General features: G+C 38.7%; 1 protein-coding gene across 1 annotated transcript in view; it reads left to right on the top strand.

Moving 5' to 3' along the window:
* Positions 1 to 21,756, top strand: part of MYO5C (myosin VC) — a 1,763,334-nt gene that overhangs the window by 365,921 nt on the left and 1,375,657 nt on the right. The window contains exon 7 of the mRNA XM_044078824.1: positions 15,933 to 16,144. Coding sequence (XP_043934759.1) covers positions 15,933 to 16,144 — 212 coding nt within the window. The remainder of the gene's footprint in view (positions 1 to 15,932; positions 16,145 to 21,756) is intronic.

The raw sequence follows: 21,756 nt of genomic DNA, 5'->3' as shown, positions 1-21,756 counted from the left end.
AGGATAGTGGTTTGTAGGATGACGTTGGTTATCAAGAAGAGGAGGAGGAGTGTGAGGGCAGCACCAAGGATCAAATGGTGGAAATTGAAAAAAGGTAATTGTGAGGTGGAGTTCAGGGATGAGTTAAGGCAGGCACTGGGTGGCAGTGAAGAGTTACCATATAGCTGGGTAAATACAGAAGAGCTAGTAAAGGAGACAGCTAGAAAGGTGCTTGGTATCACATCTGGACAGAGGAAGGATGACAAGGAGACATGGTGGTGGAATGAGGAAGTACAGGAGAGTATACAGAGAAAGAGGTTGGCAAAGAAGAAGTGGGATTGTCAGAGAGATGAAGAAAGTAGACAGGAGTATAAGGAGATGAGGTGCATGGCAAAGAGAGAGGTGGCGAAGGCTAAGGATAAGGCATATGAAGAGTTGTATGAAATGTTGGACACTAAGGAGAGAGAAAAGGACCTGTACCGATTGGCTAGACAGAGGGACCAAGCTAGGAAAGATGTGCAGCAGGTAAAGGTGATAAATGATAATGAGGGAAACATACTCACAAGTGAGGAGAGTGTGTTAAGGAGATGGAAAGAGTACTTTGAGGGGTTGATTAATGAAGAGAATGAGAGAAGGTTGGATGATGTAGGGATAGTGAATCATGAAGTACAATGGATTAGCAAGGAGGAAGTAAGGATACCTATGGAGAGAATGAAGAATGGAAAGGCTGTTGGCCCAGATGACATACCAGTGGAAGCATGGATGTGTTTAGGTGAAATGGCAGTGGAGTTTTTAACCAGATTGTTTAATGAAATCTTGGAAAGTGAGAGGATGCCTGAGGAATGGAGAAAAAGTGTTTTAGTACCGATTTTTAAGATTAAGGGTGATGTGCAGAGCTGTAGTAACTACAGAGGGTTAAATTGATAAGTCACAGCATGAAGTTATGGGAAAGAGTAGTGGAAGCAAGGTTAAGAAGGGACATGATGATTAGTGATCAGCAGTATGGTTTCATGCCAGGAAAGAGCACTACAGATGCAATCGTTGCTCTGAGAGTGTTGATGGAGAAGTACAGAGAATGTCGGAAGGAGTTGCATTGTGTTTTTGTAGACTTAGAGAAAGCATATGACAGGGTGCCTAGAGAGGAGTTGTGTTATTGTATGAGGAAGTCAGGAGTGTCAGAAAAGTATGTAAGAGTGGTACAGGATATGTACGAGGGTAGTGTGACAGCGGTGAGGTCTGCGGTGGGAGTGACCGATGCTTTTAAGGTGGAGGTGGGGTTACATCAAGGATCAGCTCTGAGCCCTTTCTTATTTGCAATGGTGATGGACAGGTTGACAGACGAGATGAGACAGGAGTCCCCGTGGACTATGGTGCTTGCAGATGACATTGTGATCTGTAGTGAAAGTAGGGAACAGGTGGAGGAGACCCTGGAGAGATGGAAATATGCTCTAGAGAGAAGAGGAATGAAGGTCAGCAGGATTAAGACAGAATATATGTGTGTGAATGATAGGGAGGATAGAGGAATTGTGAGGATGCAAAGAGTAGAGGTGGTGAAGGTGGATGAGTTTAAATACTTGGGGTCAATAGTTCAGAGTAACGGTGAGTGTGGAAGAGAGGTGAAGAAGAGAGTACAGCAGGATGGAGTGGGTGGAGAAGAATGTCAGGAGTGATTTGTGACAGACGAGTACCTGTAAGAGTGAAAGGGAAGGTCTACAAGAGGGTAGTGAGACCAGCTATGTTATATGGGTTGGAGACAGTGGCATTGACAGAAAGGCAGGAGTTTGAGCTGGATGTGGTAGAATTAAAGATGTTAAGATTTGCACTGGGTGTGATAAGGGTGGACAGGATTAGGAATAAGTATATTAGAGGGACAGCCCAGGTTGGAAGGTTTGGAGACAAAGCCAGAGAGGCACGATTACGTTGGTTTGGACATGTGCTGAGGAGGGATACTGAGTATATTGGGAAAAAGATGCTAAGGATGAAGCTACCAGGTAACAGGAAAAGAGGAAGGCCTAAGATAAGGTTTAAGGATGTGGTGAGAGAGGACATGCAGGTGGTTGGTGTGACAGAGCAAGATGCAGAGGACAGGAAGAAATGGAAACAGGTGATCTGCTGTGGCAACCCCTAACGGGAACAGCTGAAAGAAGATGATGATGTGTATATATATATATATATATATGCATATATGTATATGTGTATATATATATATATATATATATATATATATATATCGCAATAAAACCGACTAAGCGAACTAATGAAGAAAAATAACAAATTACTAAAAAACTTCAAAACTAAACTAGGAGAGTATGCAAATAAACTCACAGGCAAAGCAGTTTCTGTAGCACTTTCATCCTTTGTTCAGTGTATAGGACTTCTTCAGGGAAACAATGCATACCTATATGTACCTAGATGTATGCATATATATATATGTATATATATATATATATGTATATATATATATATATATATATATATATATATATATATGTTCATAGGTAGGTACTAGGCTATTGGCCCTAGGGCCTATATAAGCCTAGCCAAAAAGGTACCCTGGCTTTTGCCATCCAAGAAAATTATTCTCCTTTGCCCCTGTTGAGCAGAGCGACAGAGTTGATCCCCGGGGTGAATTTCCTATTTCCCATCCAATCATCAAGATTTTTCTTGAAGTGTTCTAATGAGGAACGTTGTTTGATATAGATAGGTAGTTTGTTCCAGAGCATGGGTAGTGTCTGGGACAGGAATCTGTCCCTCCAGCATGTTCTTTTTTTTTGTGGTGACAAGGTTAGTTCCCTAGAGCATGTAGCTTGGAGGGATTTGGATTTCTTTAAGTGGAGCATGTCCAACAGCTCTGTGTTTGACATAGCTTTGTATGTTAGGCAGACATCGCCTCTGAGCAGGCAGTATGTGACAGAATTAATCCTCTTTGTGAGGTATTTCTGCAGCCTTTCCAGTTGTTGTAGATGTCTTGTAAGGTACATACCAAAAGCAGTGTTGTACTCCATAATGGGTCTAATGAGTGACGAGTAGAGGGGAACAGTGACCTCTTTTTTCCTGGATGAGAAACCTGTTGTGATGAGGTGTGCCACATAGAAAAAATTCCTAACTACTGTGGCAATGTGATTATCAAAGGAGAGACTACTGTCCACCTTTGTCCCAAGGTCTCTTATCACACTTTTGGTGTTAAGTACACTACCACCTATGTGGTAGCTCATGGGTAAGGAGTTTTTACCAAAGGGTATGACGCTGTACTTTTTGGCATTGAGATTGAGGCCATGTCTTTGACACCAGCCATCTGTCTCAGTGAGGCCCTATTGTCGGATGTCCACATCGTTAGGAGTTTCAACTATGGCTCCTAGTTTGCAGTCATCTGCGAACTTCATTAGCCAAAGACCTTCTGTGTTAGCCTGTACTTCAGAAAAGTAGTTAGCAAACAGGAGAGGACCCAGGACTGAACCCTGTGGTACTCCACTTGTCACTGGTCTGAAGTCGGATTTGGAGTCTGCTACTTTCACAGTGTGGGTTTTGTCAGTGAGCCAGTTGGTAACCCATCTTGTGACATAGGTATTTATACCTACTTTAGTGAGTTTATCTATAATTCCAGAGTGGAGGATGGTGTCAAAAGCCTTGGTGAGATCTAGATAGGCTGTGGGGATCACCTTACCCTCATCTACCGCTTTGTTTACTGTTTCAAAGAAGTCTTTCAGGTTTAGGAGACATGATTTGCCTTTTACAATCCCGAACTGGGTGTGGTCCAGACTTTGAACATTACCAGTGTCTTTGTTTTTAAGTTCCATGATGATACGTTCTGTGGCCTTGCAGACCAGGCTCGTTAGGCTAATGGGGTAGTAGTTCCCGGGGTCTGTGGTGGCTCCCCTTTGTGGACTGGGATAACTGCTGCTGTGCGCCATTCAGTGGGCACAATGCCTGAGGTGAGGCTATGATTGAATATGGTACTTAGGTGGGGTGCCAGTTCATTCTGTAGTTCATGTAGAATGCAGCCTGGGATGTTGTGAGATCCCATGGATGCTGTGTTCTTGGCTTTGGAGAGTGTGGTTTTTACCTGTGCAGCTGTGATTACAGGAACTTTGCATTCTTCCCATATAGAGATGGGCCCTTTAGGGGTTGAGAGGGGGGGGCAAAGTTAGCAATGAACCTATTTGCCAGGATGTTGGCAATATCAGTTGGTTCTGTATATTTAGTGCCATTGTGGTGTAACTCAGAGCAGATCTGAGGGTTGCCATTGAGATTCTTGACATAGCTATAGCATGGTTTGTTGTTGTCTTTAGAATCAGTGCTGATTTTGTTTTCATAACTAGCTTTGGAGGATTTTATGAGGGATCTCAGCTTCTTACAGAGGCTGACCAGGGAGTTCCTCCAGTCATGGGATTTTACTCTTTTTTGCAACAGTTTCTTTCTTCTGTTGTAGAGTTTGTTTATGGCTGGGGACCACCAGATTGGCTTCCTTTTTTTTGGAGGAATAGCATCTTGGTTCTGTTAGGGATAGCATGATCCATGCACTCGTGTAAGTGCTTATAAAGTGCATTTGTGTCGGATTCAGCAGGCGTACCTCTATTGTCCATCTGCATGGGTGTCGTGAAGTTTGCCAGTTCTTTCTTAAGAACCGTGAAGTTGGCTTTGGAGAAATATTTTACGATGGTTTCCCTAATGGGGGTGGGGACGGGATGTGGATTTCTAGGGTGATTGGGTTGTGGTCGGATCTGCCCAATGAGGAATTGACCTCTGGTCTGGTCTAGGATATTGTTGCCCCTGGTGGGGTGTGGATAAGTTGATCCAAGGCATTGGAATTTATGAATTCCAGAAAACATTGAGCAAAAGAGCTGGTACATGAGTAGTTTTCCCAGTTAATGGTGGAGTAGTTGAAATCGCCCATTATTAGGGTGTTGGGTTGTACTCTAATATTTTCCAGTGTATCAAGAAATGAGGAATGGGAATCCTGGGGCATGATGAGGGATCTGTAGCAAGTTACAATTTGGATTCTGGTCTTGCCCAGAGTTAGTTGCATTTGGAGAATCTCGGATGCATTATGCTGAGCAACTAGCCTGGAGGTGTGGATAACCTTAATGAATATGGACATGCCTGTGTCTTTAGTGTTTCGGTCCAGGTTAGGTGGCCGAAAGGTGTGGTATGAATTATAGCCTGGTAATGCAGGGGTGCTCTCTGGAGCCTTAAACCAGGTCTCTGTCACTGCACAGATGTCGATATTCTCCATTTTAAGGAGTGCCTCAAGTGAATGCATTTGTCATTTGAACCTTGCCTAAAAAAGGCACTATAGGAGTGGTAAGAGCCTTAGCCAGTATCCGGAATCCCAAGGGCGACAGGTGCAGGCCATCTGTTGCATAGCATCGTGGTCTGTCGATCATATCATCCCAGGCAGACAGATACTGGATCCCCTTAGAATGACGCCAGAAGCTTAGCCAGTTGTTGAAGTCAATCATTTTGTCGTTGTACTTCGTGGAGACATGCGTGAATGGGCGTACCTTCGTTGAAGGTTGTGCATCAGGCCTGGCAAGCCGGTATGTAAAAATCAATTGCTAATCATTAGCGGACCGGAGTTCCGCTGTGGCGACCCCTAACCGGGAAAAGCCGAAAGACACACATTCACTGTGATATCATTTTGGATGATGGCAGGATGCTACTCAGGGCTACGGTCCTACCTCCCTGGGCTCCAAGATCAGAGAGCTCCTCCATGTCTCATTTCTTGTAGTCCAGGGAGGTACATCTCCAGTCATTCAATTCACACCAACATGGACAATGACAGAGTCATATTTGTACTTGTTGTGGAGTTACCTGAGTGCATGCATTATGTGGTGCATCCTGGCACCCGATAGGCAGCTGTCAGTAACTTTTTCCTTGTTTAGCCTGGTGAGTGGAGCATCAGTGTGCCTGACTATAGAGTCACCTATTACTAGAGTGTTGGGTACATTGTTATGTATTATGGGCTGTAGTTGAGTGGCACACTAAGTTTGTGGGCTGTGTGTCATTTGGCGTTGTTTTGGGGAGTGGAGGTTGCTTCCGTTTCTGCTTTGGAGGTCTCTGTTGCTTGAGAAGATTTTTATTGAGAGCCTCCATGAATGTAGGTGTGTGTTTTGTGTTTCTATGTGTGTGTTTTGGTGGTGTAGGTTTTGAGGGACTATGTGATGAGTGTGGTGTGGTGCAAGTGTTTACCTTCTTCTCTTGACTGTCTAGTCCAGTCTTGAGTGAAGAGAGTTTGGCTTCCAGTTTGGCTATATAAGTGCATCTCTCACAGGTTGTAGTGTTGGGTGGTGGGAGGAGAGGGTTGTCTGTGTACATGAGGCAATTGCTGCATTTCCTCAAGATGCCTAGATTCATCAGGTAGACAGGAGAAAACACTGTGAGCTGACCCTTAGACATGCCTGGATAGATGCTTATTTATTAAGTACTAAAAACTGTTTTACTCTAGACAAGTGAGGAAAGTTGAGTGCTGTAGTAATTTGTAGCTTATTTAGTGCTTACAACGAGTTTTGAACAAATGCTGAGTTCAAAGAAACAGATTTGAGTGCTAAAACTAAAAAACTGGCTAGTTCTAAGGGAAAATTTGAAGAGCAGACTTTATGGCGCTGGGAATAGTTTAACCCTAGCTAAGTGGCGATTCATAAAGTGTTTTTTTTAATATAACAGTAGCAAATGAAACTGATTTAAACATATTAACCAATTAGCCAATAAAAAGCGAGCCCCATTCCAGCAGTCTTCAATCAGAGAAGTTCTAACTGCACACTCCTGCCACTAGGGTGCAGGGGAATCTTCTCCAAAAAAAAAGATGGTCTGGATTAGTGCTCAAGTTATACAAACAAAGCTAGATTCAGCAGGTCTGAATTTAGTCTATGCTACAGCAAACAAGGCATACCAATTTCAGAAAGAAGCAGTTCAAATAAGCAGGCACAATAAGCCTTTAACCAGAAACTCATGGCTCAGAAAGGCAGAATCTACCCTCACCTCTCACAAGAGTGCCGTACCCTCTTAATGTGAAATAACTGGCCCGAAGCTGAAGTGCTTAAACCAAAACTAATACACTTTTAGAATAACAGACCCTAAGCCTTCAATCAGCAACTCCCAACTTAGAAGGATGTAAGCTACCTGTCCTGCCACAACAGTGCAAACAACAAACCTTCTTCATGTAAAACAACTGGTCTGAAGCCCAAGTGCTTCAACCAAAGGCTTAGAATAACAGTTATAATTTAATCAGGCTACTAACAGGCAGTAATAAATGTAGCAGAATAAATTCAATTAACTACTTTTAAGAACAAGCAGCAAAAGCAAAATAATATATGTACATTTTATATATATATATATATATATATATATATATATATATATACGGTTCTACCTCACTTCAACGACACGCCAGAACATCGACAGGGAAATCGCGAGCCCCAGAAAATCGACAGCGCAGAAGACCGACGCGACGGGACCTAGAAGATCGACAAGCAGAAGACCGACCCGACGGATGAAAGCACCGACGCCGAGGATGCCGAAATGGGAAAAGGCTGTGTAAGTATGCGGTAGTGACGGACGTTAGGGTGCGAGTAAGGTAAGTGTGGATAGGGGTGGGTTAAGTGAGTTAGGGTTAGGGAGCGGGTCAGGTAAGTGTGCAGTAGTGATTGTGTTTGGGTTAGGGGCGGGATAAGTGAGGTAGGGTTAGGGAGCGGGTCAGGTAAGTGCGTAGTGATTGTGTTTGGGTTAGGGGCAGGATAAGTGAGTTAGGGTTAGGAGCGGTCAGGTAAGTGTGCGTAGTGACGGACCTTAGGGTTAGGGTTTGGGTTAGGGTTGTAGGTAGTTGTGAATGTGAGGTTTAGTGTGGGTTTGTAGGGATTTTGGTGTGCTTGTGTTGTGTATGTGGTTTTGGACGGGAATGTGTTTTGTTTGTTGATTGTGGTGTGTGAAGTGTATGAGGTTTCGTGTTTGTGTACCGTCGGTTATTTCGTTGTCGGGCATGTGGAATTTCGTGTTTTTGTACTGTCGGTTATGTGGTTTCGGTGATTGCGTTGTCGGTGTTTTGGTGTTTCGTTTATGTGAGGTAGAACCATATATACACATACATACACACACAAATATATATATATATATATATATATATATATATATACACACACACAAATATATATATGTTTATGTATGTATCTGGTATATATATATATATATATATATATATATATATATATATAAATATATATGTATATATATATATGTGTGTGTGTGTGTGTGTGTGCGCATTTGTGTGGCACTGGGACCCTTGGAGACTCTTCATCTGTGGTGCTGAATACAGCTGGCATAGTACCTGGACACTATGAATCTTAGTATCATCCTGGATGGCAGTTGGAACATGGTAAACGAACTGTGGCCATGGGCTGTACACATGTACAGATGTCACAGTTTGTTTAGGACTTGGGTTATGGAAATTATGATTTTGTCATAATTTAGTAAAAAAACTTTGGTAGGAAGAAATTAATTGTGCTAAGTAATACCTTATTTTGAAGACAGTCCTTACAACATGGTAAAAGAACTTTGCCTGTGGGCTGTACACATGTATAGACATCTCAGTTTGTGTAATATTAAGGTTATGAAAATTATATTTTTTCATATTTTAGTGAATGGCTTTGCAAAGGAAAGGTGTCAACGTTCTAAGTAGTGCCTCATTTTGAAGACAATATCAGTGCATACAACACAGTAAAGGAACTGTCACTGTATGTTGTACACAGGCAAATATGTCACAGTTTATTTAGGGCTTATATTATGGACACTATGATTTTTTTTTATATTTTGGTAAATAACTTTGCAAAGGAACATGTCAATGTGCCACGTAATAGCTCATTTTGAAGACAGTATTAATAGTTACCACATGGTAAAATAACTGTGTCTGTATGCTGTACACATGTACAGATACAACATTTTGTTTAGGGCATAGATTATGGAAATAATTTTTTTCATATTTTGGTAAGTAGCTTTGCAAGGGAGTATGTCAATGGGCCAAATAATACCTCATTTTGAAGACAGCATGACTTCTTACAACATGGTAAAAGAACTGTGTCTGTATGCTTTACATCTGTACAGATATCACAGTTTGTTTAGTCTTGTAGGTTTCTCATTATTATGCCCATATCTTTGTGAGGGAGCATGGTGACACACATGATGTATCATTTTGAAGCTGACATTGAGCCACTCAACTTGTACTCTGATATGTAGTCTCTTTCTATTACAGCTGATAAGATATTATGCTTTATTTATCAATTATGAGAAATATAATATTAATCATATTTTTGTGAATATCTCAGTAATGGAGCATCACATAGTAATGGTTAAGGTATCATTTTAAAGCTGATATTTATACAAAGAAATGAATTACAAATTGTAATGATCTGCATGGTACATTCACCAAGATATTGAGATTTGTTTTACCAAAAACGTAAAAAATATGCATACCATCAGCATTCCTTGGCAAATATTTAATAACAATTTAGAGACAGACTATCAACATTTACACTGTTCCAAAGGTCAGTGTCTGCTGAACAACTTTCCCATTTACATTTTTAGTCTAACACTTATGGTTAAAGAGTTATGAACATTTGTTTTCTGTATGGTTTTACAAATGGATTATCTGAAAATGAGCTCAGGCTGCGCTGTTGTTCCTATGATGGAAGTAAGCAGGCAGCATTTTCTGAGCTGCTCCGGAGTGCATGAGTTAAAAGACTTATCAAAAAGTGTTGGTGTACCCTCCCATAAAATTAACAGCTCATCTACAAATCTTTTATAAAAAAGAACATTCCGATTGATATAAAGTCATGCTCTCAGATAAAACAAAGTGTTTTTCCCATACGTACATTAACATATTTGCATACGTAATAGCATTGGGTATACCCATTGCAACACCCCTATTTTGTGTGTAAAATCCTTTCTGAAAGGTGAAGATGTTGTTATTCAGAACAATGTTCAGAAGCTCACATATTATATTGATATCCATTTCATGAGCATCAGATGATGTTGAAAGATATGTTCTAACATGTTCAAGACCCTCATTATTGGGTATAGATGTAAATAAAGAATTTACAAGTAATGTTATTAAGTGGCAGCCAGTTAAATTCTTATCACTCATATAATTGACATAAAAAGTCTGACAACTGTTACAGGTTTATAGGAAGATACTAGCTATTGGTCTGGAGGCCCTTAGCTAGCTAAGAATTACACCAAGGTATATGCTGAAGGGGGCATTGTACTTGATAATGGGTCTGATAAGGGAGGAGTACAAGGATGTTATAACCTCCTTGCTCCTGGGTGAAATGCATAACAATGTACCCATTACTTATGAGGTGGGCCATGTAGAAAGTCTTCCATACAACGGAGGTAACGCTGTGATCAAAAGTCAGGTTGCTATCAACCTGGGTGCCCAAGTCCCTCACGACTGATTGTGTGCTTACTAAGTTGTTATTAATGTGATAATTAGTAGGGGATGCCATTTTCCCCAAAGGGGATAATGATGCATTTCTTGGCATTCAGTTTGAGGCCCTGCTTCTGGCAGCAGTCATTAGTTTGGGTTAGACCCTTTTGGAGGATGTTCACATCACTCGGGGAATTTATAACGGTGTCCAGCTTGCAGTCATCTGCAAACTTGGTCAGCCACAGACCACTGGTTTTGGCTTGTGCCTCAAAAAAGTATATCCCAAAGAGTAGAGGCCCCAAGACCGATCCTTGGGGTATGCCACTTGTTACAGGTCTACTACTGGACACGTATCTGTAATGATAGTGCCAGTATTTGCTGACCCCATCTACATGCTGAGACTGTAAGTCCTATTGATCACTCAGTTAAAGATTTATAAATTTTTGGAACACCATAAATCACTGGAATTCTAGATGAAGTAGTACACAGATATTGAAACAATTCAGAGTCAGTTTCTCCATTTATATGCATCTTGTGCAACAGAGTTAATAATCTTAGTACTTTCTGTTCTAGTAATTTCCATTTATTCATCTGTATTCAACATCTGTAGCATACTTTTTTATGTAAAATGCACTATTTAGGACTACAACTCCACCACCCTTGTCTGCATTTTTAATAACAGTACATGGGGGTTAATTAAGGATTTTAAAACCTGTACTTTCTACTTTCATAAAGCTGGTAGATTTCATGTTATACTGCTTTTTCAAAAGCCTGTATCATTGGATTGCTAATTGGAACAAAGGTGCTTCTCTTATTTAGTTTAGACAGTGGTTCACACTGTTCTTCACAGGAACATGTGCATTTAATTGAAGGTCTTGATTACATACCCAATAACTGTTTCAGATCATACGCCAATAATAGGGGGTATAGGGGATTCAGGGATATGTTGAATTTTCTTGGCTGTTTCTGGGGGTAAATTGGCACTAAGCTTATGTGGAAGTTTATTAGCTATATCTTTCAGGTCAGAATAAGTGATAATATTTTGGGTTAGTTCAGAACACTTCTGGGTGTTGCTTTTTAATTTTCTGATGTAATTAAAGAAGGCGTAGTAGTAGTTATTCTTAGCTTCAGATGCTAGTTTGTGCTCATGTTCAGATTTGGCCTTCCTGATGGTAGCTTTTAGTTCTTTGTTGATTCTTTTGATAAGAGTTTTAATGTGGTTGGTTTTAGATTTGGTTTATGACTTTAGAATGTTTTCCTTTTGTTATAGAGTTATCTGGTTCTGGTAGAGAGACTGCTATATTTATACACTTTTGTAGAGTGGAGTAGCAGAAATCGATATATATTAATAGCTGAGGCTGCATGGAGACTCATGATATTATAAGCAAAGTTTGAGATCTCATCATAGACTTTGAGTAGGTTTGGTTGTTTGAAGTCCTTACATTGAGATTAGTTTCCTTGGGGGAGTGTTTAAGACTTTAAATGAGATTATCAGTATTTGTGCTTGGATTTAACTAGAGATGAAAATTAACTGTAGGGTTGGTACATGTAGGAATGTAGGAACTATGTTGGTAAGGACAAGGTCTAGAATGTTTAGCAACAGATGTCCCCCCAATCTCCCTTATGGCAAGGTATACACAGATAATTTGTTTTATTTAGGGTAAGTTGGAATTCAGTGAGTTATTTTTGTGGGTCACAGGGAGTCTGCGTAGAGATGATGTGGTTTATGACAAATGTAGTAAGCACTAAACTCAGGTAAGGAGAGAATAATATTGTGAAACCAAGCCTCAGTTGTGACATAGGCATGCATGTATTCAAGTTTCAGGAGGGCCTCAAGTTCAGGCATTTTGTTTTTAAGATTGTTGGCGTTAAGAAGAGCAACCATGGTATACTTAGGCAGTGTAAGGGTGGTAAGGGCCTTGTCCAGTAAGTGGAAGCCATGGAAAGAGAGGTGCAGACCATCCCTTGTGAAGCAAATTGTTCTGTCTACCACCTTTATCTCAAGCTGACACTTACTGGATCTCCCTAGAATGACACCAAGTATTTAGTCTATTGTTGAAGCCAGTTATCTTTTCTTTGTATTAGGCATGATTCTGGGTGAATGTACAACTCCACTCTGGGCCAGAATCTTGCCTGCATTTGGCATATGCAAAATGAGAGCCAGCATGTCCATCAGGACTGAGTGCCTCTAGTTATTCACACCCACATGGATGTCCACGGTATCATATCCATTTTTTTCCTTGGTATAAAAGTCCGAAAAGCTTTTACAACATTATGAATTCTGGTGTTGGAGATACAGCTAACTTTCAGCCCATTGCTTGACAGTGCAGTCACAATTTACTAGAACAATTCTGTTAGTACTTGAGGGTTTAGTGGCAGCAGATGGTTTAAAGTTTGTAGCCTGGTGATTGTTTACTATGTGTGAGAGTGATGGTATCATGTTTGTAGATTCCTGATGAGGCTTTATCCTCATGGCTCTAGGAAGCTTGGGAAGTACATTTTTTGCCATCTTCTGCATATGTTGGTTTGGTAAGCTAATGCGGAAGTATGGATGGTAGTATGTGATGATCATAGACCATCTTGTTTAGTTGTAAGGTGGCCTCCATGTTGTGTAGATACTTAGACATCTCATGGATGTTATCGTATGTCATTGTATGTTAAGTAGTAGTTCTTTATATGTAAGCATTTGGCAGTTTATACATTGCCAAAGAACACCAAGTTCTTTGTGGCTGGCAATAGAAGGGATACAAACCTGTTGGTCTTCCATTTCAGCCAGGTGGGTCTAAGTCTTGTAAAAGGATAAGTGCACTAATGACGTGTAGTAGATTAGCTGATAGATGCAAGGATCTTTAGTGTAAGGCAAAAGCAATGGCTATATAAATAAGCCTGTAAGAAGTTTAAGTAACAAGCAAGGTAAGAACTTAAGTGGGAAGCCTACAGGAAGTTTAAACAACAAACGGGACAAAATTGGGGGGGGGGGGGTAAATTTGAAAGAATAATATAGCAGCAGTAATAACAACAAAACCACCTAGCTGCATACTGTTGCTCAATGAGTAACTAGCAGTAACTTGTGTCAGCTGTGTGCAAATATGCTCAAATCAAAGCAACATTATAGTGCTGAGAAGCTGAAGTGACCACATTGGCCAGTTGCAAAAATAATTGGTTAGGACACATGGATAGGAAGTTTCAGAAAACTGTCCACTGGCTACTGCACAGTGTCAATTACTATGACACTGAGCTATATGTAGCTGAAAACAGTGATACACAAAACAGAGCTATATATACAGCAAGACAGAAAATACAAGCAGCCAATCATAATTTAACTTGTAGCAAAGCTAGCAGTGAATAAACACCTAGAACAGCAATAAATTATGTTCTGCCACAAAATAACTGCTACAGTAGTGTTCTAAAACGGCCCCCCAAGCACTAGGATAATTAAGCTGTCTCCAATACAGTCAAACAAACAAAAACAGTTCTTTTCAACAGTTAGATAGTAATAAATGCAAATAAATACGTATCTGGTGCTGTAGGGACTGAGAGTCAAATTCAGTGTAAGTAGATCAAATCTGAATACATCAGCAGCTCAATTGTGCACCTCAGGGCTCTGTAGCCAAAGTGAGAGTAAAGGCACATCAGTATAAGTTTACTGATGAGTTGGCCAAGACGTTAGAAAAGTTGCCTGATGTTGATTAAAATCCAGATTAAGTTCTTAGGTGGCAACAGTTTCTTCTATAGCTGTCTTAATCATACATTTACTCATAACTCCTTTGTTAAGGCAGTGAGGGCAACAGGTGCCAGCACTGCTGTTCACCACCATGCCTGGTTGTGCCATAATAACTCATTTGTTAAGGCAGTGAGGGCAACAGGTGCCAGCACTGCTGTTCACCACCATGCCTGGTTGTGCCATAATAATTTTGCTGATAATTTCAAAGTGTATTTTTATTTCCTTTTAATGGGCCTGTGTTCAGTCAAAAAAATAAAAAAAGTTTGAAATTAATGAGAAAAGGAAAAGCTTTCACAGTTATTGGCATTCGATTCAAGACTCCATTATGCAGAAGAGTCCACAACAGTCATGTTGCAAGTGTAGCTAGCAGCAGCAGAGAAATCAAAAAATATCTGTGACATGGTTTTCATAATTTCAAGAATGGAAGTTGACCCATAAGGAAATAGTCTAAGCATAATCAGGAATAGCGTTGCCCTTATTATGGAGGACAGCAACAGCAGACTCCTTGACCACTTGATTAGCTGTCCTGCTGTGAAGGCATTCTCCATCTGTGTGGATGGCTGATCATTATGTAAGAAAGGTGTATTTAGACAGTTGTATCACAAAGCTGCACAGCTTCCTTCAAAACCCTTCCCAAAGCACACTACTTGCCATTACTCAACATCCTACCCCATCAAGAACATGCAGTGAAAAAAGAGGCATTAAGTCTCATTCAAAAAATAAAAATAAAATATCCATCCAAGAGTACTCACCAGACCAGGTTCAGGTTCTTTTTAGTTCCAAAAAGACTGGATGGTGTCAGTTGTAAGGTCTTCCTTTCTTATCAAAAAGAGATCAGAGGTACTTTTTGAATCTCAGGAGTGCCTGCATATACATAAAGATTGCAAAAAAAGTCAAGGAGGTTTCTTTCCTTCCCTTGATAATTTTCCTGCAGTCTCACATCAGCCCCCAGTGTTTCTAAATGCATGGTGATAGTTGACTGTAAAGGCTACCAGGGGTTAAGGTGTTTTCTGACTGACTGGCTTCTTGTTGTATCTAGTTTCCTTGCGCTTGTTTACATCGTGATGACATGGCTGTTTCTGCTGTTAGAATAGAGCCAGTAGCTGTCCTTAGGGATCATCGCAGTGTGCCGGGTTTTTCATCTGTGTTTAATACCATAGCGACTGAGCTTTTTGGCCGTACCACTGAATGTCAAAGTGGTGCTGCAGCTTTCTGGTTTTAGCATTGTATGCTTGGGGAAATGTCTCACAACCTAAATGCCAGAAAAAAAAAAAAAAAAGACATGTCTTGCCATCATTTCTATGGGAGTGGGAGGTCTGAGTGAGACAGGATTTTATCTGAACCTGAACAAACTCACCAGTTTATATACATTTTATAGTACTTCTACATTATGGAGTACTTTGGTTGTATTATGTCATAGTTTATAAGTATGTATTATTAGGACAGTTCCACATGCATCAGTATAGTTAATAAGCACATGTGTTTGCTTACCTGGCATTTTGTCCTGGATGCCCATATGTGGAAATGCAGATATTCATACTTTAAACCACTGGTATTACAAGAAGGACTGAAACCACTGTTTAGTACTTTTATCAGGTAACTGAGAGATCAGCAAAGTTTTAAACATGAGAACCAAATAATAAAGGTAGCAAGATGGAGTTATACGAAGATAATCTCTGTACCTAGGGTGGTGTGTCTGAAAGAACAGGACTGTATTGTTTAAAGGAGTGGATACTCATTTAGGCATCTTGTTGAATGCATGCACACAAAAATAAATTAAAATGATGCAATTTACAAAATAGTTTTACATTCTAGGATCCTAACCAGTACCAGTTTGGAAGAACAAAAATTTTCTTCAGAGCCGGGCAAGTTGCTTACTTGGAAAAAGTACGCTCGGACAGACTGAGGGCAGCATGTATCATAATCCAGAAAAATGTTCGGTGCTGGATTCAGAGGAAAAAATATCTGCGCTTCAGAAATGCTGCTATCATAATACAGCAGTATGTGCGTGGACAGAGAGCTGTAAGGTAGTAATCTGAAATTATCTGTTACATTGGGTTAAAATATTTTTTAGTGTAGGATCCTATGAAAAAGTGAAGAAAGCTGGTTTATGTGAATTTATATGTATCGTTTCCTAAGATGTGTTCTTTTGATTTACTTAACAGAGGTTTGCTTTCTGCATAATTGAGTTTTTATGTTTGCTTTCCTAAACTAGAAAATGTGAAACATTACATTTCTGAGAAAAAACAATAAAAAGCAGCCACTGAGGACAAAAACACTGAATGAACGGTAATAAACAAGTTTAATAACACACAGAAAAATGACTTTGCGCTTTCACCAGATACACACTGGCTTCTTCAGAGTCATTTTAACAAATCAAACGCATCACATTTATACTGTCTAACGTGAGCTGATAGGTAAAACTAAAAAGCTACACAACCAATCATTAGTGTAACTGAACAAATACGAATGACATCACTTCGTTTATCGAAAAAATACATAATAAACTACCTTCAAATTCTTGCATACAATTTGTTGAGTGCTGATTTTCATTTTCTTTACCTAAATACAAATCTAACATTGTAAACATCACACAATAATGGTAATAATAATAAAATCACTATAAATAAAATAATACAATGGTGCAAAGAATATATTCACTAAAATGAGATCTGGTTAGCCTTAAATTTTAAAATAGGCATCATGGATATGCAATCATTTAGTCCGTGAAATTTCAAGGCATTCAGCCTCAATTGCCACTCAGTCTCCAAGACCCCTACTTTATTACCAATGTCACCACCCCTTTCAATATTTGTGACACGATCTATCACAAAAAACAAAAATTTTTAAAATTTGAGGATGTGGTAGTGTGCAAGTACAGTGCATTGTGTACATCTTCTCTTTTAATAGCTCTCAAATGCTCTGATATCCGGTCCTTTAGTCTTTGTATAGTCTTGCCAACGTAAAATGCCTCACATGCTGTACAAGAGGCAACATAAACAAGACTTTTTGTATTACAGTTACAACCCCCTGGGCATGGTATGGTGTATTTGTAATCTGCTACACACAGGTAGGATCCCTCTCCAATAAATCTACACCATCTACATGCCCCACATTTTTTCATACATGATTTTTTATTATTGTTATGTTTAACCTCTTTTTCCAAAATTAACTTGATGTTTTCACCTCTACTATATACAATCAATGGTTCCTTACCCAAAAATCTCCTTATTATGGTCACTTAGACAGGACCTCCACAAATTTCTCAAACTTACACTAAGCTCATTTGTCCTATCATTGTATTTTAATATAAAAAAATGCTGCTTTTATTTCATCTTTAACAGTGTCAACCATTGTGGCATTGTTTTTTAAAATAGGAATAAAATGTGTTTCTCTTTTCTTCATAACTTCATTTTTAATATTAAGTAATAGTTTCAAGAGATAGCCTCGTTCCAAAAACATCCCAATCAGTTTATACATTTCTTTTTAAAAAATCTCATTGTCACTTACTAACCTAGAAGTTCTAACCATTTGACCCTTTATTATACCTTTTCTCTGATGTCTAGGGTGACAACTATTAAAATGAAGCAAGGAGTTAGAATAGGTCTCCTTCCTATATATGTTACTAGAGAGACCTTCAGAAGTTTTACTTATAGTTAGATCTAGGAAATTAATTTCCTCATAATTCCAGGTGTAAGTAAACTTGAAAAAAGTTGTGTTATTCAAGTATTCAATAAATTCTGACACTGATTGTTCATTACCCTTCCATAGAATCAACAAATCATCCAAAAATCTATTATATAAAATAATGTTGTCCCTATATTTAGAAGGAAAAATGTAAAGCCTCTCCCAGGTTAATAAAACCAAGTTAGAAAAGGTTGGAGCACATTTCGCCCCCATAGCCACTCCTGTTAACTGCTGAAAGATTTCTCCCTCAAAAGAAATGAAATTGTTTTTCAAAACTAATTCCATCAGGTCAACTAATAAATTAATTTTGTTTTTTTCTAAAGTGACACTAGATAAAAGTCTCTTATAGAACATATCTAATCCTTGTTGGTGTGGGATGACTGAAAATAAGTTAACTACATCAATGGTTAAAAAAACAAAACTATATAGTCATTAACTTTAACTTCCCTCAATCTCTCTAAGCAGTGCCATGAATCTCTCAATATGTGTGTTGCTTCACTTACTACTATTTTGGACCAAGTGTCCACAAAAGCCGCAAGTGATTCTGTCTTGGAACCCTTTGCAGCTAATATCGGTCTAAAAAGCAAATTGTTAGTTCCCTTGTGGACCTTGGGAATCCCAAAAATAGTAGGCAAAATGGGATATTTCACTGTAAGGAAGTTAAAATCCACTTCATTAATAGCCCCTTGGTACAAAGCATCTTGCAAAAATAAATCAATTTTACTATATGCTGTATTCACTTCATTCCTAGAAACCCTAGTGTAAGTAAATTCGTCATTCAAGATATCAGTCATCTTAAAAATATAATCAATCTTAGTCATGATGACCATTCCCCCACCTTTATCAGGTTTCATAAACCTGTATTGGTTAGAGGATTTAAGACTTTTCAACAAAAGTCTCTCTTCTACTGACAAGTTGTCTACACAAATATATTTCTCTGATAAAATTCTTCTAAATTCAAATTCAACCAATCTTTCAAGAGGGGTAACCTCCAAGTTAGGGGGTGGAATGAAAGTGCTCTTTCTCCTAAGAACTTGAATCGAATCACTGTTATCAACACCAATATTATATTTGTTAGAAACAGATAAATATATTCTCAGGTTCAACTGTCTCATAAAAAGTTTTAAGTTAATCAGTACCTGAGCAACATCACCTAAAACTAGGAACAAAGTTAATGCCTTTACTAAATAAGTCAAAATGTACATCATTAATCTCTATTTCTGTGTAATTATAGATAAAAAAACTTGTTTTTTTTTTAAATTTGATGCCTCATGCACAGGTGGTTCTCAACAAAGTTGCAACTTAAGTTAACATCTTGAGTTTCAGAACATACCATAGTTTCAACCGAGGGTACAAGTAAAAATTCATTGATACCACCATGCACAACAAAGTTAAAACTTGAATTTACATCTGAAGTTTCAAAACGTAACATAGTTTCAGCTGATAATACAGGTAACAGTTCACTAAAACCATCAGTTGTCAGCACATCACCACCTTGCTCATCGATATACACAATGTCATCATATAAACCAACCAAATTGTCTAAACTGCTAGAATTCAAAATGTTAGTAAAATTAGAAACATTACAATAGTTTTCTACTGGTATACCCTTCGATTCCCCCTCCCCCCTCTTCCATTCCGTTAAAAAACAATTTAAAAAAACAATGCCACAATGGTTGACACTGCTAAAGATGAAATAAAAGCAGCATTTTTGTATTAAAATACAATGATAGGGCAAATGAGCTTAGTGTAAGTTTGAGAAATTTGTAGATGTCCTGTCTAAGTGACCATAATAAGGAGATTTTGGGTAAGGAACCATTGATTGTATATAGTAGAGGTGAAAACATCAAGTTAATTTTGGAAAAAGAGGTTAAACATAACAGTAATAAAAAAATCATGTATGAAAAAATGTGGGGCATGTAGATGGTGTAGATTTATTGGAGAGGGATCCTACCTGTGTGTAGTGGATTACAAATACACCATACCATGCCCAGGGGTTTGTAATTGTAATACAAAAAGTCTTGTTTATGTTTCCTCTTGTACAGCATGTGAGGCATTTTACGTTGGCAAGACTATACGAAGACTAAAGGACTGGATATCAGAGCATTTGAGAGCTATTAAAAGAGAGGATGTACACAATAAACTGTACGTGCACACTACCACATGCTCAAATTTTAAAAAATTTTTGTTTTTTGTGATAGATCGTGTCACAAATATTGAAAGGGGTGCTGACATTGGTAATAAAGTAGGGGTCTTGGAGACTGAGTGGCAATTGAGGCTGAATGCCTTGAAATTTCACGGACTAAATGATTGCATCTCCATGATGCCTATTTTAAAATTTACGGCTAACCAGATCTCATTTTAGTGAATATATTCTTTGCACCATTGTATTATTTTATTTATAGTGATTTTATTATTATTTATATTATTGTGTGATGTTTACAATGTTAGATTTGTATTTAGGTAAAGAAAATGAAAATCAGCACTCAACAAATTGTATGCAAGAATTTGAAGGTAGTTTATTATGTATTTTTTTCGTTAAACGAAGTGATGTCATTCGTATTTGTTCAGTTATACTAATGATTGGTTGTGTAGCTTTTTAGTTTTACCTATCGGCTCACGTTAGACAGTATAAATGTGATGTGTTTGATTTGTTAAAATGACTCTGAAGAAGCCAGTGTGTATCTGGTGAAAGCGCTAAGTCATTTTTCGGTGTGTAATTAAACTTGTTTATTACCATTCATTCAGTGTTTTCATCCTCAGTGGCTGCTTTTTATTGTTTTTTCTCAGTTTTATAGGTCCCTTTGGGATTGTTTTTTGTTTCTTTTGTCGGCCCTGAGAACATTACATTTCTGTTGCTTTCCTTGCTGGAAATGTTTTGATTTGTTTGCATCAAACTTAGTTTAGTTTAGATTAGTTAAAAAATTTAAGTAAGCTGAACAAATGTCTTCTGAAGTGACAAATGCATTTCTTCATTTCCAGCAAGGATAGGTGTCTAGATGGGTGACTGCCACTTACAGACAGTTTCTTGTGTATTGGTTAGTTGTGGTCTGTAAAACTGTGAGGCCACAAGTGAAGTTTGCACATAATTATTCTTCCAGCACAGAATAAGTTATTATAGCAATAACCCACGCCTGGGTGTGGGTAATGCGGGATTTACCCACGGTTGGCGTGGTTTGGTCCCAAGGGCGAAGACAACCGTGGGTAAATCCCGCATTACCCACACCCAGAAGTGGGTTATTGCTATTATACTATGACATTATTTAAGAAAAGAAATAATTACTTTTCTTAAATAATGGCATTGTATAATGCCTCTTTGCTGCCTTTCCGCAGCTGTCTGGTATCCGCGCCAGTTCTGATGTACTGCGCATGCCTACGGAGTACATCAGAGCTGTGGCCAAAAGCAACGGAGAAAGCAAGATCTCTGTTGCTTTTTACTGTTTTGCTATGTTAAATGGGTGTAACATAGCGAGACAGCTTTAAAATAAGCAACGGAGATGTCCGTTGCTTATTTTAAAGCTATCTCGCTATGTTAAACCCACTTAACATAGCGAAACAGTAAAAAGCAACAGAGATCTTGCTTTCTCCGTTGCTTTTTTTTTTTTTTTTTAAACCTGTCTCACTATGTTAAATGGGTTTAACATAGCGAGACAGCTTTAAAATAAGCAACGGAGAGACAGCTTTAAAATAAGCAACGGAGATCTCCGTTGCTTATTTTATAGCTGTCTCGCTATGTTAAACCCATTTAACATAGCGAGACAGGTTAAAAAAAAAAGCAACGGAGAAAGCAAGATCTCCGTTGCTTTTTACACACTGTGTCGCTATGTTAAGGGAGTTTAACATAGCGAGACAGATGTAAAAAAAAGCAACGGAGATCTCCGTTGCTTTTTTTAAACCTGTGTCGCTATGTTAAACTCTTTTAACATAGCGAGACAGTGTTTTAAAAGAGACG

The sequence above is a fragment of the Protopterus annectens genome, chromosome 7.part1, assembly GCF_019279795.1.
Source record: "Protopterus annectens isolate FY-2018-M chromosome 7.part1, PAN1.0, whole genome shotgun sequence".
Classification (NCBI taxonomy): Eukaryota; Metazoa; Chordata; order Ceratodontiformes; family Protopteridae; genus Protopterus; species Protopterus annectens.
The sequence above is the reverse complement of the archived record's forward strand: the minus strand, read 5'-3'. Positions and strand labels throughout refer to the sequence as shown.